The sequence below is a fragment of the Monodon monoceros genome, unplaced genomic scaffold, assembly GCF_005190385.1.
Source record: "Monodon monoceros isolate NGI ecotype Baffin Bay Population unplaced genomic scaffold, NGI_Narwhal_1 Super_Scaffold_12, whole genome shotgun sequence".
NCBI classification, from domain to species: domain Eukaryota; kingdom Metazoa; phylum Chordata; class Mammalia; order Artiodactyla; family Monodontidae; genus Monodon; species Monodon monoceros.
Window position 1 is genome coordinate 154,089,330 of NW_021703768.1, and position 25,956 is coordinate 154,115,285.

At 40.0% G+C, this 25,956-nt stretch overlaps 1 protein-coding gene across 1 annotated transcript in view; it reads right to left on the reverse strand.

Moving 5' to 3' along the window:
* Nucleotides 1–1,151: 1,151 nt before the first annotated feature.
* Nucleotides 1,152–25,956, reverse strand: part of LOC114892184 (zinc finger protein 354B) — a 93,555-nt gene continuing 68,750 nt past the window's right edge. The window contains exon 5 of the mRNA XM_029216848.1: nucleotides 1,152–5,869. Coding sequence (XP_029072681.1) covers nucleotides 4,426–5,869 — 1,444 coding nt within the window. The 3' untranslated portion in view covers nucleotides 1,152–4,425. The remainder of the gene's footprint in view (nucleotides 5,870–25,956) is intronic.

Genomic DNA, 25,956 nt, shown 5'->3' on the forward strand with positions numbered 1-25,956 from the left:
AGATGACTTGAGAAGGCAGCGGGACTGTGCCTCGGCCACGGGGATGCAAAAAAAGCTAACAGTGTGGCCTGGCGTTCGTGCTGGGGCGTGGTTCGGGCGATGAGTGGGGCCCGGGGACCGGGAGGACGGAGGTGCGGGCAGAAGGCCTGCGGACCAGTGAGGAGGCTGCTGCGGCAGTTCAGGACCCAGCGGATAGTGGCTGGGACCAGAGTGGTGGCCACGGGACCAAGGGCACGGCGCGAGAAACGTCGACAGGTAGAATAAACTTGGTTCTCCACGACTTATCAGGAGGAAGGAGCTGGATGCCAAGGAGTCTGTCTTGTACAACTGGGTGGTATTTATTTTTGTGGACAGTATTTTGCGGAGGCGGGCAAGGATGAGGTAAAATATAGAAAGATCCGACTGGAGATACTTAGTTGCCTTTGAATTTTCACGGAGCTCCGGAAGGAAAGATGAGAGAGTTTTAACTTTGTCGGTGGCGGAAAAAAAGCCAAGAATGGACCTCTTAGTGAGCAGTGTCAGTGACTTTACTTACGTAACGCTATGGCATTCTGTTTTGGCTTTTACTGAAGATTTCATTCTATAGACACTTTTGGAGCATTTATGTGTCAGGCATTGTTCTAGGGGCTGGAGAAATAGTGAAACCCTGAACTTATGCAGGTGGAATTCTACTAGAGGGGGTACTCAATAAACAGAAAATATTGATGAGGTAGTGATGACACATTGAGGCTGTGTTACGGTTTAGAGTGTGACGGGGGTGGGGAGGTGGGAATTATTTTCAGCAGCCTTTTGAGAAGTTCTCTTTGAGGAGGTAACATTTGAGCAGAGATTTGAATGTAGTGAGGAAGGAAACCATGTGCATATCTGGGAAGAGAACAGATGCTGACCAGAGATAGAAGTGTGCTTGGTGAGCCTGTGGTTTAGCAAGGCCAGTGTGACAGGAGAGGGCATAGTGAACAAGGGAGAGTGGGAGAGGAGGTTGGAAGGGTAATTAGAGGGCTTGAAGGACATCGTAAAAAGTTTGCATGTATTCTCTGTGTGACAGAAAACCATTGAAGGGGTTTGAGCAAAAGAGTGGCTTGGCTGAACACATTTTGACAGAATCACTGGTCCGCTGTGGGGCGAACAGGCTGTGGTGCGGCTAGAGGGAATACAGGGAAACCAGTTAGGAGGCTGTTACACCAGTGGGGGTGGGGTGGGGGGAAGAGAGAGCCTCCTACAATTATATCACCTTCCTACAAGGCATTTGCTTTGAGAGCCTAAGATAACTAAGGGTTGTGGATGCCATGCTAAGGAGTTTGGATATTGTTCTGTTTTCAGATATGTAAGGATAATAATAAAATATTTATTGAGCACTAAATATGTGTTGGGCACTTTCATAAGCACTTTACATTAGTATTGAATGTAATCCAAAGCTATGAGGTTTGCACTGTTAACAAATAAGAAAACTGAGACAGCGATATATTAAGTGCCTTGCCCAAGGTCTCATGTCTAGTAAGTGGGACCAGGAGTCCTGCTCCTGCTGATAGAGGAAAGGTGCAGAAGTTTCCTCCTGACTTGTTGCCCAGAATGGCTGAGCACTGACATACAAGGGCCCGAAGCTTCCAAAACTCCTGAAAAAGTAGTGAAACCTTCTACTGACCCATTTGTCTGACCCATTTCTCCTGCTGCTCCCTCTAAGTGTTAATATTTTACCAGTTTGGGGTTATTGCATCCATCTTAGGCTTCAACACATTTTATTCTTCCTATCCCCCTTGTCTTCTGCCTTCTTTTGAGCCTTTAATTTTGCTACTGTCTTTATAATCTTCCATCTGTTTTCTACCCATCTCTCTGCCTCCTTCTTCCCCTCCATTTCTGTCTCGAGATCAGGTGGGGAACAAGATACATGAAGAGAAAGGAAGAAGCTGGATGCAAGGGAGAGACATTATTTAAAATCTTAAGTTTCTGAGGTTACAATTAATTCAGTGTTTCATTCCTCCTTAGTCCTTGCCTTTTCTAATTCCATAGAGGTCCTGTAGCCCAAAGAGACCAAACTGCTCAAATTCCAAACACTCAGAGTCCATGGGGAACCTCCTCCATTGCCACCCACAGATATCTTCTGTACCCATCGTTTCTTGATTCCCACCTCTCCCAGTGGAAAGTTTCCTTCCTCCTGTTGAAAAAAGGTCCCTGCAGCCTCCACCTGTGCCCCAAATCTTATTTCCCCACTTTGAGCTGCACATCCCCTCCTTTCTGCACCTTCAGACTCTCCCATGCAGTGATAAACATGCTCAGTTCTTCTACCTTAAATCATACAAATGCTCTTGGCAGATTATTCATTGGCTAAATCACCACCTTTCTCAATCCCCCCTTTTCCTTGCCTACCTCCTCTATAGAGGCTGGAAGAGCTAAGTACTTATTTTTTTCGGCCTCCTTTGCTCATAGCCTCCATGCAACACAGCTGTGGTCAGTGAGGTTTAGGCAGAAGTCTGCTGAGGGGCTTCTGGGAAAACCTTTTCTGATAAAAGGCACAGATGTTGCTGGTGCTACACACCCCCTTTCTTCCTGCTCTGAATGCAGATATTTTACCTGAAGCTATAGGAGCCATCATGTGACATGATGAAAAAGTCATGAAACTCAAGGCATTGAATTATTTTGTCTGAACCAATGCCAACCACCTCCAGATTTGTTATGGGAGAAAAACAAATCCCTATTTGCTTGTAAGCCATTGTTATCTGGGCTTTCTATTATTTGTAGCCAAAAGCTCTTCTGATATATACACCCTCTCTCAACCACAATCTCTCTCTAGTTATCTTCCTAAATCTCTCCTTTCTCAAACTACTAAGTCCTTTTCAACCTTTAAGTCACTCTTCAACCCACTAAAATTTACAGAGGTTATCAATAACCAAAACCAAAGGCCATTTTCTATTTTTATCTTACTTTAATCTTCTGTGGCATTTGAAAATATGAAATGTTCCTATCCCTATGCTAAAATTCTTTTTTCTATGCCACCACCTTCTCCTGATTTTTCTTTGTTTTTCATTTTTCTTTTGCCTGTTGTTTCCCCTCAGCTTCTACTGATGATGCCTTCCACTTCATTCAAAGACAGTACTCCCAAAAAACCCTTTATCACTGCCCCTTCTACTTATTCTACTGCCTATCAGGAATCTTCACTTGGATACCCACAGACTCATAAAATACCCCCAGACCAAACTCATCATTGCCCCACAAAGTCAGTCAACGTTTTGTGTTCTTAATTATGGCACCCATCCACCCAAATAAATTCAAGTGCTCACATTTAATTGATTACATTACCTAGATTCTGCCTTATTATTGCTTGAATTCTTCCCTTCCTCTCCCATCCCACTGCCAGTTTCTCGGTTCAGCCCTTAGAAAACAAAACAATCTTATGCAGTTTGATTTCCTAATCATATTTAGCACCTATTTAGAACTTATTAAATGTGTATAAAATAAACTGCCTTAACTATTCTCATAACTATAGATCTATAAAATCTTTCTCTATGATTGTTTTGAATATGTTGTGAGTAGCAAAGATTTTGTTAATATGTCAAATTTTCATGTCTGTTAGTGTTCAGCCTCTTCTGCTTTCCACTCTGTTAGAGTACAACACAAAGATGTATTTGAATCCTATGTACTCAAAGACTATATTTGTTATATTGTTTTCTAAGTAATTAGCTTATTTAACAATAGTTTAATGACTGTTAATTGAGAACTTAAAACAGCATGCTATTGCATTAAGATTTGCACAATTATTCTATCATCTGGTAGCAAGCAGCCAATATTTCAGAGGAGAAAATAACAGGGAGAGGGGGAAGGACATGGAGGGATAATAGAAGTTGGTAGAGGTAGAGAGTTTTGACTCAAAACATTCAGAGAAACCAGATTATGGAATAGGAACATCTAGATAACATATATAACATGGTGAAAAATCAAGCATATTTATGTTTGTAGCATTTTAGATCTTATAGGGATCTTGGAGCCTTCTAAATCTAAAATCCCTCATTTACCAAATAAGGACACTGGGACCTGGTGAAAGTAGGTGACTTGTCCAAGTTAGTGGCAGATCAGGACTACATACCAGGTCTTTGGGCTATCCAGTTAAGCACTCTCACATTTCCTCTCCAGTGTGAAGTCTCTGATGTCCAAAGGAGGATCTGCAGTATAATACAATAGAACTTATCTTCAGCATGAATCCTCATTGCTTAGAACATTAGCTACTTAAACCTGGTATAAAGTTTTACTTTCTGAATCAAGATTTCTCCACTTTTATATGGTTTCTCTGCAGTGGTATTTTCTGATATGGTATATTATACTTCAACTAAAAGATTACTACAATCGTTACATTTATTAGGTTTCTACATCACATGACTGATCTGATTATCACTGAAGGGTTCACCACGGTGAAGGATCCCATGGAAGCTTCCCTCACGTATGAGTTCTCTGATGCCGTGTAAGATTTGTACTCCGACTGAAGGCTTTTCCACATTCATTACACTGATAGGGTTTCTCTCCTGTATGAGTTCTCTGATGCACTATAAGGGATGAATTCTTAATGAAGGCTTTTCCACACTGATTGCATTCATAGGGCTTCTCACCAGTATGAATTCTTTGATGCTCAATAAGGTATGCGCTCTGGCTGAAGGCCTTTCCACATTCACTGCATTCATAAGGCTTCTCTCCAGTATGAGTAACCTGATGTACAGTAAGGGATGATCGCCCAGTGAAATGTTTCCCACATATCATACACTCATAAGGTTTCTCTCCAGTATGAATTCTCCGATGCTGAGTAAGAGATGAATTCTTACTGAAAGCTTTCCCACACTGATTACATTCAAAAGGTTTTACTCCAGAATGAAGTCTCTGATGCTCTATAAGGTATGTACTTTGGCTAAAGGACTTCCCACATTTGTTACATTTGTAGGGTTTTTCTCCAGTATGATTTCGCTGATGCAGGGTAAGAGCTGAACTCTTACTAAAGGCTTTTCCACATTCACTACACTCATAGGGCTTTTCTCCAGTATGGCTTCTCTGATGTACAGTAAGATGCATACTTTGACTGAAGGCTTTTCCACATTCATTACATTCATAGGGTTTTTCTCCTGTATGAGTTCTTTGATGCACTGTGAGATTCATACTTTGGGTAAAAGCTTTACCACATTCATTACATTTGTAGGGTTTCTCTCCAGTATGAATCCTTTCATGCTGAATAAGGGAAGAATTCTTGCGGAAAGCTTTTCCACACTCTTTACATTGATATGGTTTCTCTCCAGTATGAGTTCTTTGATGAACAGTAAGATTCATGCTCTGACTGAAGGTTTTCCCACATTCGTTACATTTGTAAGGTTTCTCTCCAGTATGAATTCTTTGATGTATGGTAAGCGAGGAGCGTTCAATGAAGTGCTTCCCACATACATTACATTTATAGGGTTTCTCCCCTGTATGAGTCCTCTGGTGCTTAAGGAGGGATGAACTCTGGCTGAAGGTTTTCCCACACTCATTACATCCATAGATTTTCTTTCCTGCAAACATTCTTTGAGTTTTAATTAATTCAGCATTTTGTTTAGTGTCTTTTCCATGTGAATTCCAACTGTGAGGACTTTTCCCCACAGGAATAGTTTGTTGTGTATCAATGATTGAACCCTGACTGAAACATCTTTCAAATTCATTACCTCCACATGTCCTTCTCACAGTGAGGGTTTCCTTATGCGTAATGTGCACTTGGCCCAGATGTCTATCCTGGTTTTTCTGTTGCCCCTCTAACCAATTATCAGGTTCCCAGGTTTCCCCTAAAGAAGAATGCCAGAGACCTTCTCTTTCCATTATTACCCCATAAGATAAATCTTCAGTAATTAGGGCTTTGTAGTTGACTCTTTGGTTTCAAGTCTTATCTCCCAGTCTGAAAAAAATAAAAATTCAAATACACATTGGTTTCTGTGCTGAAAACTGTATAAGGCAGGAAGAAGAGAATGAAACTGAGAATAACTATAGGGCACATCTGAGAGCTTTCAGAGATGTCCCTATAATTAGGAAGAGAATTGGAAGGGAGGGAAAAACAGTGAGCCGTCCATAAATAACAGGGAAACTAGAAGCAGGGTAAGCAGAGGAAAGAGTGAGCCTATGCAGGAGGGATAGATACTGAAATCACTGACCACTGGACAAGACTAAATAATGAAGATGGAACTAAGGGAAGATATACAGACGAGCTGGGATTGGGAGAGGCAGATCACAAAGCCCTGGAACATTTATCTGGTACTCCTACCAGCAGTTTCTTCCCTCCCGAAGGCTGCCTATAATTCTGATACTAAATCTTCACAAAACATCACAGTGTGACACAGTGAAAAGATTGTTTACCCTAGAGTCAGACAAACGTGGGTTTAAACACTGGCTGTTAATCACTTATCATCTTAAGTAGTTGTTTCTCTGAGTCTGAGTTTTCAGAGATATAAAATGAGGATAAAATAATCTGATAAGGATTAAGTAAATTAATGTATATAAACTATGCTTAGGGAACATACTTGTCTGGAACATAAAATACCAGAACATACTTGAAACTTAAACTCTCAAGGGAGGATGGCAAAATCTAAAAGCTCCTCTGCTCCACAAGGAGCATGTGATTTTCTCACTCTCTTTAGGTAAGAGAGTCCTAAAGGGCCCTACCCTTTCCTAAATATCCATTCCTTACAGATAAGAACTGGTGGCAGAGGCAGGTAGGGGAGAATCTGTTGAACTGCTTGAGATAGGGCTGAAGGAAAGGCCTTGTAGCCACTCAGACTTTATTTTCTCAGATCCCATTTCTTATCCCAAACAAAACATCCTGGAGGCAGAGAGGCAGAGGACAGGGACTACAATCCAAGAATCACCTTGTCGGCTTGATCAAAATTATCAACACTGAACCAACAGACCAAAGGTCTGTGGGCAGGAGGTTTACTATGAAGCAAAAGATACACATGAACTGGACTTCCTCCTTCCAATCTGACCTGGTTACATAAAACAGAAAAAGTGGAAAGCCAAGCAGGCTCCACCTGTAAAACACACACACCACCAAGTAACCTCAGAGAAGACCTATCCAGTCAAGCATGAAATACCAACAGGCAACACATGAACTGGAGGCTGCCTCCTGCCCCACTTCACTCTATCATATCCAGCTATCCAACTGAAGTTCTTTGAGATCATTCCAAGTGCTACCCAGTAAACAACATAAAGGACATGGGACATCTATTCACACTGTTAGACAAATACAATGTCCAGACAGACAAAACTATTCAAAGATGAATGACACACAGAAAATATCAAATTTGGAAACTAGGTAGAGGTTCAAGAAAATTTTAAAATAATAAAAGCAGGAGAACAAGGGGTTGGGGGGAAAGCATTAAAACCAAATGGGAGAATAAACATTGGAAGAATAAATGCTTCCAGTCATCAAAAGGTGTGAAAAAAAAAAAAGATGTAAAAAAAAAAAAAAGTTACATACTGGGAGAAGGGATTTGCAACACATGACCCAAAAAGAGCTCTAGAACTTAGACTTGGAAAACAATATCTGTTTAACACTAAGCCCACTAGAGAAATGGACAGAAGACTTGAATAGACACTTAAGAAAAGGAAACCTGGGGACTTCTCTGGTGGCGCAGTGGTTAAGAATCCGCCTGCCAACACAGGGCACATGGGTTTGAGCCCTGGTCTGGGAAGATCCCACATGCTGTGGAGCAACTAAGCCCATGCACCACAACTACTGAGCCTGCACTCTAGAGCCCGTGAGCCACAACTACTGAGCCCACATGCCACAACTATTGAAGCCTGCGCGCCTAGAGCCTGTGCTCTGAAACGAGAAGCCACCACGATGAGAAGCCCACGCACCGCAACGAAGAGGAGCCCCTGCTCGCCGCAACTAGAGAAAGCCCATGCACAGCAACGAAGACCAATGCAGCCAAAAATAAAAATAAATTTATTTTTAAAAAAGAAAAAGAAAAGGAAACCTGAATAGTGAGTAAACGTAAGCAAAGATGCCAATCCAACAGTAACCAGGAGAAGGTTGAGTAAAGCCTCAGTGAGATACTATTACCACATCCACCTGAGAAACAAAATTCAAAAATTCAAACTGACAGCCTCAGAATTTAGAAAGATGTGCAGTATGGGGAACTTCACATACTGCTGGTAGGAGTGTAATTTTGTTCAAGTATTTGAAAAACAGTTTAGCACTACCTAGAATGTAGAACAGGCACACAGACTATAAGATTTAGCAAATCCACTAGTAGGTACATACACTTAGGTAAATCTATATTGTAAAGGTTCACCATGATTCATAATTTTTAAAGTAGCATTGTGTACAATAGCAAAAAACTGGAAACAACCCAAATGTCTACCAACAAGAGAAAGGATAACTAAATTGTCAAATACTTATACAAGAGAAATGAAAACAGTGAATGTTACGGATTTCACGTCTGCTTTTCCCCAAAATTCATATGTTGAAGCCTAATCCCCAGTGAGACAATATTAAGAAGTGGGAGTCTTTGGGTCATGAGGGTAAAGCCCTGATAAAATTAGTGCCCTGATAAGAAGTGGCACACATGAGGGAACTTGCTCTATTCTGTGAACCAGGAGGAGGGCCCTCACCAAAAACCCATCCATGCTAGCACCCTGACCTCAGACTTCCAGCGTCTGGAACTATGAGAAATAAATGTCTGATAAATTCAGTCACCTGGTCTATGGTATTATGTTATAGCAGCCTGAACTGCCTAAGACAGTAAACATTAATAAACTAAAGCCACACATATCAATATAAATGAATAATTTAAGCAAAGTCACAGAAAAATAAATACAGTAAGAGTCCATTTAGATAAAGTTTAAAAACAGACTATAAATATATTGTTCATCTGTGGATAGCAATACTATAAAGAAAAGCAAGGGAAGGGATTTATCACAGAAGTGAGAACAGTGGTTATGTCTTGGGTAGAGGAAGAGGATGGGAATGAGGAGGTGCATATAAAGCTACTAGGGTACTAGCAGTGTTCCGTTTCTGAATCTGAATCTGGGCTCTGGTGCCTGGGTGTTTTCTTTTGTTATTATTCATTCATTTTTATCATCATGAACTATAAGAAAAGCAGTACAGTTAAGACAACAACTTTGGAGCCGGACCGCCTGGCTCCATCACTGTTAGCTGTGCGACCTTGGGCAGATTACTTAACCTGTCCTGTGCTCCAGTTTCCTCATCTGTTAAATGGTACCTATCTAGTGTTGATATGTGAACAATAATTAGTTGATATTTATAAAGGGCTTAGAAGACTAGGCAGGTTTTTGCTAAGTAGTACCCATATTTTACACATTCTTCTGTATATATGACATTTCAAAAAACAAATGAGAAGAACAACAAAATATTTCCTATTTTGGAAAATATTGATCATTTTAAGTTGAAACATATACTGCAGAAAACTTAATAGTAAGGGTTCAGTATATCTTCATGGAATTTAGAGTCCTAACTTAAAAAGTTACCTCTGAAGATTTGTTGCTTAAGAAAAAGAAAAAAAATAGACTGCCCTACAAATTTTTTTAAAACTGGCCTAAGTGATCTCTCCAAGAACATGGGATGGCGAAGGACAGTGGAGTCATGTCTACAAAGGATTGAGGAAAAACTGATGTGACTCAAGAATTCCACATAGCCAGTACTCTATACATGCATAGGAAAAAACAATACATGTTCTTAAATATGAAAGATTCAGAAATTGCAATACTCCTAAAGCATTCCTGAAATGTTACTTAAATGTTTATATGTTTGAACAAAGGATTTATCCAGGAATTCCAGACTGCTCACTATTAGGAATCTAGTAATATATTAATAGGTCATGGAAAAAAGGGCATATGATCAACCTGATGGATGCTTCAAAGTATTTGATAATATCCAACATCCAATCCTGATTCAAAAACAAAAATAATAGCATTGTACCAAGCATAAAAAGAAAACACTAGAAGAATTCACACTAAAAAACAGAATCAAGGAAAGGATGCTTACTATTACTGCAACTATTTAATATTGTTCCAAAAGTGTGACCACTTTTAGACAAATGAGAGGGGAGGAAATTTCATTTTTCCCAGATTACGTAACTGTCTCTGTGGAAAACATAAAATTGTTAAGGTGGCTTTACTCATATTAGTGAAGTATTGAAGCCTGGAACTGAGCACTAAATATCAAAACCATAGCTCTTTCAGGATTGGACGACATTTCCAATCCTTACCATTTTGCTCTCATTAAATAAGGACCTGTAACATGCACAGCTTTATGCTTGGCCACAATAAGAGGTCAATGATTGTTAGAGGTTATCATTATTATTTTATGTCAAACAATATACAGCTCTCTCTTCCGTTCCTTTATTCCTAAGCAGTTCTTTCAAGTGATGGCCCATACTCCCTTATAGTCCTTTAGGATTTATATTAACTTTGGTACTCATCAGGACATAAGAGCCCCCAGGACCAAGGGGTATGGGAAAGCACAGCTCTTTCAGTATTTATGGCTGGGACTGGCCATAGTAGAGGCCAAGAGCCTGCAGAGTATTTGACCAGGGGTTGGGGGCCTGGGTGAGAGACTTGGGCAGCAGGCCCTGCTCTTCCTAGAGCAAGCTGATTTCTTTCTTTTCTCCTTTTATATTTCTTCCAGCCTAACAGTTAAGTTACTCCTTCCATTCAACCAGACTATTTCAGTACTCACCTGACTGGACTTCCTACGTAACACTCTTGCTACCCTACAGTGCATTCTCCACAAAGCAGCCAGATCGATCTTCTGAACATGATAAATCATTCATTCAATAACTATTTATTGAGTGAGGCACTGTTCAAGGTGCTAGGGATACAGCAATGAACAAAAGTGCCCTGGAGGAACTTATATTTTAGTGAGAGGAAGAAGGGTAATCAACATAATAAATAAGTAAAACACTTAGTATTTAAGTGGTATACCTTATGGAAAAAATAAAAGCAATAAAATGGAAATAGGGAATATGATGGGTAAGGGGAAAAGTTTGTAATTTTAGATACAATCTTCAGGAAAGGCCTCACTGACAAGGTGACACTGAAGACAAGACTTTAGGGGCCAAGGAGGGTGTCACAGGACTATCAAAGGGAGAGCATCCCAGGCAGAAGGAACCACCAGTGCTGAGAGCCTGTGCAAGGATGAACAAACTTTTTGGATTCACCTACATTGATTACAGTCTTTTAGATTAGTTTTCCTACTGCAAGCAAAGATATGTGCCTGTACTAACCATTAATGAGGCTCATTATGAAGGTGGCATGAAGGTACATGGGGACTCGGTAAGAGCACATAAATTCTCTCCCTTTGTGTGTGCATGTGTACACACATATACATTTACTCACACAGGGAGGTAAATCAGATGATACCTGGGGAAGAGCTGAGCACAGCACTTGGTTGCCGCTTTCCCCTCTTGGTTTTGGACAGCATAATGAGACTAACTGGCAGTAACATCAAAGAAAATCTAGAAAGAACAAGATCTGGAATTTGCACATCATCATGTTTTCTGAGCTCCGTTCTCTTCCTCCACTTTTCTGTGTCTTTATTTCCTTCTCTCCAACAGGTACCTCTCTGCTCTTGTAAATACATTCAAGTCTCTATCTCAGTAAAAAACAAATCGGAGGCATTCTACATCTGACTTCTTTCAGGTCCTGCCCTTTCTTCCCTTTCCTTCAAAGTTAACCTTGTTGAAAGGATAGTCTGTACTTAAAAGTCTCTCTTTTTTGGGGAGGTGGGGGGCGGGGTGGTGGTGGTGGGACTTGCCACACGGCTTGTGGGATCTTAGTTCTGTGACCAGGGATTGAACCTAGGCCCTTGGCAGTGAGAGTGCAGAGTCCTAACCACTAGACCGCCAGGGAATTCCCCATAAAAGTCCTCGTTTACTTCTTCACTCTTCTCCCCAGGCACATGTCCTGCAGCACCAGAGTGCTCCTCCCTGGGTTACAGGCCACTTCCTCTACACTAAGACCAATAGCGTTTCTCATTTCTTACTTGGCACTGTTGCACTCTTCTCTGTTTTTCTCTCTTCCCTTGGCCCAGCTCTCCCTAACTCTCTCCTCTCCCTCTGACCACTTTTTCTGTCACTTTTGCTAGAGCATCTTTGGCCCCCAGTCAAATGTTATTCCTCAAGATTCCATCCTTGCTGCTTTGCCCTTCTTATTCGTTCTTCCTGATAATTAAAATATTCATTGATATGAGTGTAATAAATATAATTTTCAAAGCTATAGTTTTACCTGATTACTAAAAATTCTACTTGATGTCATCTAATATTCACTCAACAACGATATTAAATACCTACCCTCGCAGACAACATGCTAGGCAGGGGATATAAATAAAAGTAAGCTCAATCATGACAATTTAGTGAGCCTACATACTAGTGGCTAGATAGATATTCAGAGACAAGAGAAATACAGTGTGAAATGTAATCATATTCAAGTGATAAATCTTTAGGATTCAGGCCAATAGAGAAGTTGGAAGGTGGGTAAAAAACTGGGAGAGGAAAATCCAGTATGAGCCATACCTTTGTTTGCCTTTGATGCTTCTAGAAAACCCACCAACATGACAGTGAAAGAATGAAAAAGTCATAAATAAATGCACTAAAATAATCTAGGGAGCAAAATGCTGCAAAAGAAAACCAAAACCAAAACAAAAAACCCCTACCAAAAATATAATTTATATATCATCATACAGACAAGAGAAGTTAATACATGTATTTTAAAAGATTGCTATTAAAAAAGAAGGAGCACTTAGAGATGAGAAGGCTCATAGAAATAAAAAATATGATAGTAGAAATCAATTTTTTCACAGGACTGAAAGACAAAGTTTAAAGAAATCTTCACATCTCACATTTTCCCTTCAAACAATGCCATGCAATTTACCACAAGGTCTTTGTACCTGCTGCTCCCTGTGCCCAGAATCTGCTCCCACATGACCATCACTTTGAGTATCTGTTCAGTAGGCACCTTAAAGAAGAGGCCTTCCCTGATCACCCCTATAAAACAGCACTCCTGTTAACTGATTACTTCCCTTATGACGCTTTGTTTTTCTACGCCGCACCTGACTCTATGAATAGTCAGTCCCTCCCTTCTTCCTTCCTTTCTTCTCCCTTCTCCTTCCCTGCCTTCTTTATTGATTAATTTATTGTTTCCCCGACCAGACTATAAACTCCACGTGGAAACTCTGCCTGTTTTGCTCATTGCTCTACACCCAATGTTAGGAACAGGGCCCAGTGCTCAAAAAACATTTGTTTGTTATTTATGTAAGAATACAAATAGCAATAGTAATTGAATCCACAGAAATCTGTAATAAGGTTAATTAAAGCTACCTTAAGCAATCATTCTATACCTAAAAATTAGCATGAAAAGCATAAGATAATATCCAAAGTTGTACAATATGCAGCAAGAGCCAGAAAAATGTATATATCCTTTGACACAGTGACTCTTCCAGAATGCTGTTCTTTAGAAAGCTTAATGGAAACAAGCAGCGATGGTCACAAGATGATTTTTTTCCTATCAACGTTCTTTTACTGATTTCTTTTATTGCTCTGTACTTAGATAGCCATACACTATCCAGACATCAAAAAATATCTGCCTAACTCTTTAAACAGTGTATGAAAAGAAGTGATCAACACTTTCACATGAGTAGAAAAGATAAAGGTGTAAAATGCATTTTTTCAGAGAAAAGTCACGATAACATCTAATAAAGAAATTTCAGTTGTGAGGGGGATTAGTAGGCAGATAACAAAGATTACGAAGCATTAAATGCTTAGAGGAGAATGGGATTAAATTAGTAGATTCAGATTAAAAATTTAGGAATGAGAAAGGAAATACATAAAATGTAAGGTTACTAGTAAAAAGAACAGGGCTAAACTCACTCGTCATTTGTTTTTAAATGAAGACTGTATAAAACACCTATATAATTCACAGGAAGAGAAATGTTAGTCTCCTTTTAAAAAGCTGACAAATGTTTAAATGAATAATGGAAAGGAAGCTATGGATATAGGTAATGGCCGAGAAGATTCACGAAAGAAAATAAAGAGAATAAAGTAGAGCGGGATAGAAAGACAGGGATTGAAAGTACAGATGAGGGAAATCCCTGGTGGTCCAGTGGTTAGGACTCCACGCTCTCACTGCCAAGGGCCCGGGTTGGATACCTGGTCAGGAAACTAAGATCCCATAAGCTGCGCAGCATGGCCAAAAAAAAAGTAAAAGATGACAGAAAAGGAAATAATAACTGCTGATATTTACTGAATGTTCAGTATGTTCCAGGCAATTTAAAAGAGTCACAAATGTAGTAACTCATTTAATCCTCATAAGATATTACCTCCCACTGAGGTAAGGACACATGCAAGACCTCGGCAGGATGAGTGACATCAACAATGCAGAGGCATTTGAGAAACACACAGCAAATGGTACAGGTCTCAAGAGACCCAGGGACCTCTGTAGTGGTTTCTCCCCAAGGTGACACTCATGGAACAAGTTCTTGCAGCCAGATGCTTACCTGGGGAAATGCACCCTGGATGTTCTTTTGTCATCAGGCTCAGTTCTCAATCCAGCTGAGATATCACATTTGGTTTGGAAAGCTGATGCCCTGCTCGGGAGGAAAAACACTAAATTTGACTTCTGAACTGAGTATAAAAACCACTCCCAGCATATGTCTTATCCCTTCATCTTCAGGGCTTCTGTAACAAAGGAAGGTGTGGCTTCTGAGATTTCCCAGTTTTCCATTCTCTATAGAGAAGGCCTTTCACCTTGAAAGACAGGACACTAAGGAACTACCCTAAAACAATGTCCTGTACTATCAGGATTTCAAGTCCAAATTCACAAATTTCAGAGGCTGTACAAGATGTCAATAGTGGGGAAGATGGCAATAGGTAGGTCTTGAGTTACAAGGCGAAGTCCTTACCCAGCGAAACCAGGTTACTGTATCACTTTCCCATACAAGTTCCTCTGAGCAGAATTTAGATTGGACCCACTCCTCCCAGGTAAGTTCTACAGACACATCCTTGAATGTCACTGATTCCTGAAACTATAAATTTCTACTGAACAAAGGATTATGCCAATAACACCCTCTATGGAAATTAAAAAACAAAAAACAAAAAAACAAGCAGCACTAGAAGGGACAGAAGAGATCTGTGAGAGAAAAATATTATCCTCCAAAAGAAACAAAACATCTGCAACAAAAACCGACATTATCATGAAATAATCGGAGACAAATATACAAAGTGCTCTGACATTTAAGGACAGGAAGAGGAGGCAGAAGGAGTCATAGGGAAGGATAGTGAAGGCTGCTCTAGATTAGCGCTGGAGAAGAGTAGGTGGTGTTCTGATTGTACCCTATTCGCTCCATTGATGAAGGAGGGATTCCCCACCCTAAATAGCACACGGTGACCGAATATATGACACCCAGCACTGGACAGATGAGCCTGACAGGAGTTCATTAGTCACAAGTTGGCCTCACAACCCCACGCCATGCAAGACCACTCGGGGCCTGTACTCAGGCACAGTGAACCGCAGGGGCTGTGGGAGGCAGACTTGGTACTGACAGGAGGCTGAGGTGACCCTTGGTTCCCACGGGAAGATGTGACTGGCTTGTTTGAACACTTTCGTGGGCTGCTAGGGAGGTGAAAACCATTAGGTTGAGGATTAGGAGGGGTGTACCTGGCCAGGCTGACAGGGGAGCTAGTTGGGTGTGGAGCCTTTCCCAGTGGGTGGGGGCCTATCCAGGGAGAGCAGGGGAACTCACAACGAGGTCTTTGGAGCTCCCTAAGGCTCAGAGTTGTAGAAGCAGCACATGGAATTTTAGGCTTTACAATCACTGGGTGGGAATTCCCGTTAATGCGGGGAATTGTCTATGAGACAACCAACAAAACACCCAGCTGGACTTGAAAATGGCATTTCAAATTTATAAACCCATTTGAGCTTTGTTTTCTAGCCCTTAGACTAGGAAATAAAACTCTGTAAGCATTCACTATTTGTTTGATGCGTATGGTGGTTAATTTCATGTGTCAACTTGACTGGGCTAAGGTATGCCCAGAGAGTTGGTAAAGCATTATTTCTGGGTATTTCTGTGAGAGTTCTCCCATTTGAATCAGTAGACTGAGCAAAGAGGTGGGAGGGCTTCATCCAATCTGCTTAGGGCCCAAATAGAACAAAAAGGCTGAGGAAAGGTGAATTTGCTCTCTCTGCTTGAGTTGATATAACCATTTTCTCCTGCCCTTAGACATAAATGCTCCTACCTCTTGAGCCTTCAGACTCAGACCAGGACCTAACACCATTGGTCCCTGGATCTCAGGCCTCCGCGTTTGGAGTGGGACTGCAGCACTGGCTTTCCTGGGCCCTACGAGTGTAGATGGCAGATCATGGGGACTCTTCGTCCTGCATAATTGTGTGAGCCAATTCCTCGTAATCTCTTTCTGTATATCTACATATATCCTATTGGTTCTGTTTCTCTGGAGAACCCTAACTAATACAAGGAGGGAACACTAACTGAGTGGCAGTTACCATAAATGATAACTCACATTGTACTCAGTTCTGTACTAACAGGAGGTTCGTATGCCTCAGCTCATTTAATCCAAAGGACAACCTGCTAAAGTGACAGAATTAAAGTCATCATTTTACAGATGAGGAATCTGAGGAACAAAAAGGTTAAATAACCTCTCCAAGATCATACAGCTTGAACCCAAGGCCATCCAACTCCTCATGTTGTGAGGAGAAGGCCAAGAAAAGACCCTAGCAATCCTCAGCAAGAGGAAGAGCGAGAGAAAGACAGAAAGGGAGATGGAAGGAGACTCAGGATTGAAGCTCAGGAGAAAGAGGGTTTCAAAGAGGAGAGACTAGTCAACACTATCAGAAGCTGGGTGGGTCAAACAGAATGATGATTGAAAAGAATCTGCTGATTCGAAAATTAGCTAATTTCAGAAGAGTCGTGAAGGAAGAAGTCACCTTACAGTGGAGAAGATGAGGAAGATAGGATCAGGAATCAGAAGCAGCCAGATGAAATTACTTCAAACTTTTTGTGAAGATGAGAGATAACACTGTATGAAAAGAAGTAAGGAATAAGTCATGTAAATAAAGCAATGGAAAAGGTTTTCCTTTAAGGACAGAGAGCACTGTAATATGTGAATAGGCAAAGGGGAGAAAGTTAGTGGAAAGAAAAGGACTGGAGAGACCAGAGATGGAATGAAATCAATTTCCAAGCAAGTTGTGTATTTTACATCCTACTGACTATGAACTCCAGAAAAAGTGTCAACCCTGAGGCACAGAATTTATCATGTATCTTTCTACCTTATTATTTTCTCCTAATACTTTTAAATCAATATATCAAAATAACAAAAATATGTTAAAAATCACTGACAAATAGTGTCAAGAAAAGTAAAAGTAGCTACTAGCAGGATATAAATACATGGCAGAATTTTCATCTTATGAAAGGAAGAAGAGGAAACAAGAAAAATCATCAGTTCAAAAATTTAAAGCAAGGAGAAGAAAGGAAACAAGAAAGCATAATAAGGACAAATCATTAAATAACCAGAAAAAGACTTGATACATGCATAACAACAAATGTAAATGGGTTGACTTTGTCTATTAATAGACAAAACTGTAAAATTGGTTTAAAACACAATTATATGGCACATACAAGAGATACACCTAAAACACAAACCAAAAAATTGTTAAAAAGGGGTGGTGATAGAGACAAGATATAGCAGACAAAAGCAAACAAAAAGGCATGGAGGAGACCATATCAATATCAGATAAGGTAGAATATATGTGGAAACAAAACATAAGCCCCTTCTTTCTGAAAAACAACAGATCAGAAATATGACACTCTTTCCAAAAATTACTCTACTTTCAATAAATTAATTACAAGGCAATCGTCTTTTTAGCTGAACATATTGGGCAAAATTAAAAGCCCAAACTCAGACTCCTATGGACTATATGCTGGTCTTCCCCACTTCCCTAGATTCTTCTATTCCCTAGATTCCCTTAAGTGCAGAACCTACCCACCCCCAACCTCCAGCCCTCGTGCTGCAGAGCTTGTCCCTACTATGTAACGTACTATGGAGCCCTGGGTAGATTAGTACAGAAAGGCATTTTAAAAGGCTGAAGTGAAACTTAACTGTATCGTTCATAAAATGTATTTGTTGTTAATCCCTTAAAATGTGTTCTGCCTTTCTCCTTTCCACTTATTATGCGTTTTTTCTCCCCAGCACTACATTAAGCACGGGGTAACTCAGGGTGTTTGAAATAAGCAGCTTCATGGGTTTATCTCCTTTATGCAGAGGTTTTCTTAAACCTAAAACACGGGCTTTTTTGATATTGTTATTCTTTAAAAAGATGAATTATCAAATGGAATAAATAGGGATATTTTAATAATGAAAGTATACTTTATAAAGAAGATACAATAGCGATGAAGTTTTAGGCACCACAACAGCAAAGTGTCTTCAAATATAATTCTTAGCAACCCAATTTCTTCTTTTTTTTTTAACAAAGTCACAATCATGGATAAATCCCAATCACAGTGCAACAAAAATGAAACACCTCAGAATATACTTACTAGGAATAAGCAAGAGCCTCATGATCAAAGTTAACAAAATCCATAATGAAAGATCCAAATAAAATGAAGGGTTAATTTTTTTACTCAGTAGGAAGAATAAACGTTGTAAATATGGTAATCTTCCTCAAATTGATACAGATTTAATGAATCCAAATCCAAATTGCATATTTTTTCTTTTTAACTGTTTCTGTTAGAACTTGATTACAGTTAACAAAATTTGACCCTAAGGATAAATGTATAAGAACAGTACAGTAACCAAAATTTTGAAAAGAAAAACAAGGGGGGGGTGGATTTTCTTTATAAAATAACAAAATAAATTCTAAAACAAATAGTGTGTTACTATAGTAGAAATAGAGCAATAGAACAGAATCCAGAAAAATAAACTCATGCATGTATGTATGTGTGTGAATATATTATATGTGCACATCTTATATACATATATAAATTTAGTATATTTTAAAGGTAGCATTTCAAATAAATGGAGAATAAGCAGATTATTCAATAGATTATTTCAAGAGATTTACAACAGTTTGAATGCCATCTCCTCAAAGGTGCCCCGTCACACTCAGCCAGGCCACCCTGCTGCGTGGCCATCACAGCACGTAACCTCGTCCTCAGCAGTATTTCTTCTTCACTGCTGCCTCCTCTTTCTAGAAGAGAAGATCCAGGAGGAAGGGGTGTTACCTGTTTCATTCACTGCTACCTTCCTAGCACCCAGAACGCTGCTTGGCACATGGTAGGGAGGTGCTAAAAATCTGTTAAATGAAAGGATGGATGATGAAATGCCTCACCACACCATGTTAAATGAAGCTAGAATACAACCTCACATATATACAATAAATTCCAGATAGCTCAAGAATCTAAATTTAAAATGATAAAACTAATAAAAAATGTAGAAAAGTATTTCTATAACCTTAGGGTACAGAAAGCCTTTCACAGCAACGATCCCAAAGCCAAACAAGGGAAAAGGAAAGTTAACTGCATAGGACTTCAAAACTTATTTGTAGAAGATTATAAAAAATTTTAGAAGAAAAATGACAGAGAACAAGAATGACAATTTATGGGAAAGGACTAATATCCACATTATATAAAAGGCTTCTTTTATATATAAACAACTCAATATAAAAAGGGGCAAAGGATATAAAAAGCTATCTTAAAGGCTAGAAGAATGTACATCCATAGTTATTTTTGAGGATTTGAGACCTAGAAATATATCTTATGGCCTTAATTTTTTCTTAAAACTATATGCCTAATATTTATATTCAGAAAAGGAAGATAAAATTTAAAGGCAAACACAAGTCATACTCGGGCAATTCACAGGCACATCACTGGCCAATGTAGGAAAGATGAAAATATTAGTAAAGATGACAAAAGGAATACAGCTCTAATGCTGCACTGATACCTCCTAAATCAATCACTATACTCTTCGAAAGTGTCAAAAGTCATCAAAGACAAAGACTGAGAACTGTTCCAGGTTAAGGGAGACTAAGGAGACAGGACAGCTAAATGCCAGATGTGACCTGGATTAGTTCCTGGACCAGATAAAGGACATTTGTGGCAAATTAGGAGTAAGGTCTGTAGATTAGTTAACAGTAGTGTATCAGAGTAAGTTTCCTCATTTTGATAATTATATTTTGGTTATGTAAAACAGGGTCCTTTGCTCAGCAAATGCCTTTTGGCTAAACTATTAAATATTTGTCAAGTTAATAATAGCCAATATATTCTCCACTGCATTCCCTGGGTGGGGCTCAGCACAGCCCTTACACTATATATATTTTTACTGCAGGCCTCAAGCTATCACCATTCCCACCCTCTGACACTATGACAGCCCTTTTGCTGGTGGGTCATGCCCCTCTCCCAGGAATGACCTTGCTTTGCTTATGCCTGAGTGAAAAATAAACATGTGCCTTTTTTTACAAAAAAAAACCAGGGTCCTTATTTTTAGGAAACACATACTGAAGTATTCAGAAATCAAACCAGTGGTTGCCTGGGATGGGGATCGTGGACAGGAAGGGTATGGATACTTTCTGGGGTGATAAAAATGTTCTATAGCTTGACTGGGGTGGTGATGATGTTGGTGCATAAATTTGTCAAAACTCAATGAATTATATGCTTTAAGTGGGTTATTTTATGTAAATTATACCTGAAAAATAAAGCTGATTTAAAAATTTAGTTAGTGCTATTTTAACTAAATAAAATAAAATCAAGGCTATTGACAACCATACCACAACCTACATCAACCAAAATCTTCTGAGTGCTCCCCTCTTAAAGCTTCCCCTCTTCCAGAAACTCCCTCTCTCTGATACCTATTTTTGTGAGTTATGTTGCCTTTTAAAACTGAGCTTGATAACACTGAGAAGAGAAAGTAGTACAAATAGAAATCACAACAGTTGGACTTCCCTGGTGGTACAGTGGTTAAGAATCCACCTGCCAATGCAGGCGACACAGGTTCAAGCCCTGGTCTGGGAAGATTCCACATGTCACGGAGCAACTAAGCCCATGTGCCACAACTACTGAGCCTGTGCGCCTAAAGCCTGTGCTCCTCAACAAGAGAAGCCACTGTAATGAGAAGCCCACACACCACACGAAGAGTAGCCCCCTCTCACAACTAGAGAAAAGCCCGCACACAGCAACGAAGACCCAATGCAGCCAAAAATAAATTAATTAATTTTAAAAAATCACAACAGTTAGTGCTTGTCTTCATGAAGCCTTTAAACTGGTTCCTCTTGTAAATAACCAAGTGACATATTTAAGAGAATCCTAACATATGATCTTATGAATAAAAAAAAACCACAAGTCCTTTGGGATGGCAGACAAAGTTAAGTAAACCTAATCCTAAAAACAAAAACAAAAACAACCCAAGAACTTAAGGTTTCCTGGGTAAAGTGCCCCGATGTCTTATTTCCTTTTCCAGAGAAGGAACAACTCCAGGTTCTAGCAAAAACTAGCAGGTTCCATTTTCAAGCAATCTCACAGGGCAAAAAAAGCCTAGGCTCCTTACTCACTTTTTTTCCTCTATGATTTCCTCTAGCTGACAGACACTGCTTCTTCTTTTTTTTTTTTTTTTTTTTGGTTATGCGGGGTCTTTGCTGCAGCATGCGGGCTTTCTCTAGTTGCGGTGAGTGGCGTGCGGGTTTCTCATCACAGTGGCTTCTCTTGTTGCGGAGCACGGGCTCTAGGCACGTGGGCTTCAGTAGTTGCAGCAGGCAGGCTCAGAAGTTGTGGTGCTCGGGTTCGGTAGTTGTCGCTCACGGGCTCTAGAGGGTAGGCTCAGTAGTTGTGGTGCACAGGCTTAGTTGCTCCGCAGCATGTGGGATCTTCCTGGACAAGGGATTGAACCCGTGTCCCCTGCATTGGCAGGCAGATTCTCAACCACTGCGCCACCAGGGAGGTCTAACACTTCTTAGAAAAGCTCTTATCATGCCAACTCCCTTATTTAAATTCCTCTGACTCCTCCTCTACTCCCATGCCTACCACCCCACCAAACACACAAACTCCTCCTTCCTGGTACTTGACCCCAAACTGTATCTGATTCCCTCTCCCTTCCAGTCCCTTCTACCTTCGCTCCACCTCTAAAACTTGTCACCTACAAATTGGCACTTGCCATCTACCCCTACAAGGATCAAATTACGAGCCACTACAGCTGCTGACTTTCAACATCCCCTGAAAGGAGTTCAGGGTGGAGATCAGCACTCTGCTCTGGGAAAAACTGTTAGTACAGGTCTTCAGATAGATATTTTCAAGAGACAATTTTATGAGCCCAATTCTTATATCTCCTCACATCTAGAAAAGCACTAAAATCCTTCATGGTGACGTCTGCTCCTCGTGACTAGCAGTAACCTTCACGAGACTAGCAGAAACCTTCTACAAAAAAAAAATATGTGCTTGATTGCATGCACCTCCCCCACCTCACCAAAATCACATATATACTGACCTTCCCCCCTGCTTCTTTGGAGCAGTTTCTCAGAGCTATCTGAAATGCTGTCTCCCAGGCTATAGTCCTCAATTTGCCCCAAATAAAACTTAACTCACAACCCTCATGTTGTGCTTTTTTTTTTTCAGTCGACAAACTCTAAAACACCAAGTTAGTGGCTGGAATAACGCTAAGAATGCCTACCGCTGAGCTAGTACCTTCAACATTCCAGGAACCAAAGCTGGGCTCTTTTTACTTACATTACTTATTTCATTTAATAATACCTACTTCATAAGTTTGTTGAGAGTTCAAATGAAATAAGTCCGGTGAAATTCTTATCAATGTCAAGTATGTGGCAAACACTCAGTTAATGCTGTTATTTCTATCATCACATGAGGAACAGATGCTTCAAGGGAAGTCAAGTCACTCGCCCAAGACAGTGCAGCTATTAAATGGTAGTCGGAATTTAAACTTGGGACACTCTGACTCCATTACAGCAAATCCTCTCCAGGTATCCCTACCCAACCCTACTTCTGGTCACCACACTGATCTTCTCTCTTTCCAGGTCTTGGAACACTGACAATGTGGGTACTTAACCATACTTGTTCTTATTATCATATACACGTGCAATCATCATGACTGTTCCTTGTAGAGATGTGACCTCTTTTATGTTCCCTGAAAGTCCATAGCCCTATAAGCACCAGGACCATCTCTCACATGATTTTTGTTCCTTTTCTGACACTTGGACAATACCAACAGCTCAGCAGGCCAAGGCATCCTGCTGAATAAGGAACTGGAAGCTGAGAACCTAGCTGAGGGATGCCGAGGGGGAGTTTTGTGGAAAACATCCAACATTCAGAGATCTCAATGGCCCTGTTTTCTGTGGTGAGGCCCACCTACAGTATAGGAACAAGGAGTAAGGGAGAGGTTTAAGAGAGAAAAATGAGCTCACCTGAACTCCCAATAGTAGAGGCCCAGCAGCCACTGCCTTCTCCTTCCTTCCTGTGGTGTCCTTCCCAGGCGGTGGGCAGGATCAGAGGAGGCAGAGCTGAGGAAAGGAAAAGATGTGAGAAACAAGACTCCAGCAACAACAAAAAATATTGAGAAATGGAATACTGCCTGCCACATCAGTAAACAAAGGATGTCACAGTCATCAGCGATTGCAGCCACCACCAGTGAGCTGGTGAGCCCTGAGGGAACTTAGAAAGGAAGAGAATACCTGTCGTCTAGCAGCCATCAGACTGCAGCCACTCCCCACAGTGAGCCCTGAGGAAACTCAGGATGTGAAAACACAGGATACTGGCCCCAGATATCAAAGGAATGATTTCAGTGAACCCAGACTCTTACATCTTCCCATACATAGAAAAGTGCTAAATTCCTCAACTTGAGATATCTGGTTTTCTTTAATTAACCATAATCTTCTGACATTCAGACTACCCTTGGTTGCAAAACTCCTATATATCCTGCCCCCCCCAGCCCCCACCCACCCCTCGCCTCCTTGGGGCAGTTCTCTCAGGGTTACTTGAGATGCTGCCTCCTGGGCTTGAAGTCCTAAAAATTCCTGCCGAATAAAACATAACTCTCAACTTTTAGGTTGTGAATATCTTTTCTCATCGACAATATAATACCTACAGATAAGCCAAATAAGAAGTGTATAGTATTAATGTAGAGAAAACTATACTTTTTATTTATTAAGCTTATTTAGATATATAAAGTAAGCTGAACAGAGAGAGACATACCATACCCCTGGATAGGATGTCACAGTATCCTAAGTTGTCACTTCTTTGAAATTAATTTATAAACTTAACATATTCCCAACCAAGTTACAGCTAAATAATAATCTTGTAAAGTTAATTATGGAAAAAATGATTTTTTTAAAAAAGTTAATTGTGTTGTATAACAATGGATGTGAGAACTTGCCCTCCAGATATTATAAAGCTATGATAATTAGAACACAGTGTTACTGTATAGTGTCACTCATTCACCAGATATATTATTGACCACCTACTGTGTACCAGGCACCATTCTTAGGGCAAGGGATGAATACAGCTGTAAACAAAATAGATAAACTCTCTACCCTCGCAGATGTTATAGTCTACCAGGGAAAAGGGTGAATAGAACAAATTAAAATCCTACCAACACAATCAGTTCAGAAAAAAAATTTATATATAAGAATTCAGGATATGAAAAAAGTTGCATTTCACATCAATGAAGAAAGGATGAATGATTCAGTAACTTGGAACAAGGACTTACCATTTGGAAAAGAATAAAAATTTACATATAAAGTGAAACTAAAGTACTACAAGAAAATGAAGATGAACATTTTGTAACATACGGAATAGAAGACCCCTAACAATGATGTCAAAGACCCAAACATGAAGGGAAGGTTTGCACATCTGAACATATGAAAATGTAACATTTCTGCATAGGAATTGGAAATATACTTGTGTATCAGACACAATTTAAAAACACAATGCAAACTGCATAAAAATATTCACTAGTTTTCAATAAGCAAATCTAAACAACCCTATTGTTTGCACCTCTCAGAAAGTTAGAGAATAGTAACACTCAGACTTGCTGTGGGTCTATCAGGCACCCTTACCTTGCAATGTTTACAAACTACTACTTTTCTAGAGAGAATAGGACAGGAGGTATCAAGAGCCTTACAGTATGATCTAGAAATTTCACTTGAAGAGATTTATAGAATGAGACAAGAATGCAAAGATATATGTAGCCAGATGGCCTATATTGTTTATAATACTAAACAAACAAAAAACCCAACAGCCCTGAGAAAGAACACAAAGGCCTAAAGAGAGGATTAAATATGGCACAGACATACTTTTCCTCATGTTCATTAACAAGCAGACTTAGCTGTTCTTAAAAATTGGTATAAGTAGATAGTTTCAAAACTTACAAAAGTTTATTCTGCATCTTAAGTGGTACTACACAGATAAAAATATTTATTAAAAAATCACGGAGCTTAAGACTTGTGCACTCATTTTTGAAGTAAATGGAGAAAAGAATACTAATATCCATATATTTGCTTAAAAACAAAGCGTTTCTGTGTTTATACGTATATACATGCCGACATGCAGATTCTGACAGTTTTCAAATGATTTTTTCCTTTTTGCTCCTCTGAATCTTCTAGTTGTCCTACAGTGAACTTTTTTTTTGGTAAGAGAAAAACTGCTTTAAATAAATAAATAAAGGAAGGAAGAAAAGAAAGAAAAGGATTCCCTGAAGCAGAAATCTGCACAGGGTTGGCCTCCCCATTCTTACAGAGAGATGAGTTAAGGGGAGCCCACGCCATCACCCTTAGGAATCGTAAATCACTGAGGGCGGTCCCCGAGATGCGGTTTACACAAAGGGCAGGTGCTGGAGCCCGGAGACCCGCACCCCGGTCCAGCATCCCCCGAGACTTTCGAGGTGGGTCCGGGGGACAGCCCGCGACGGGGAGGAACCCAGGGTCCGAGAGACTTCC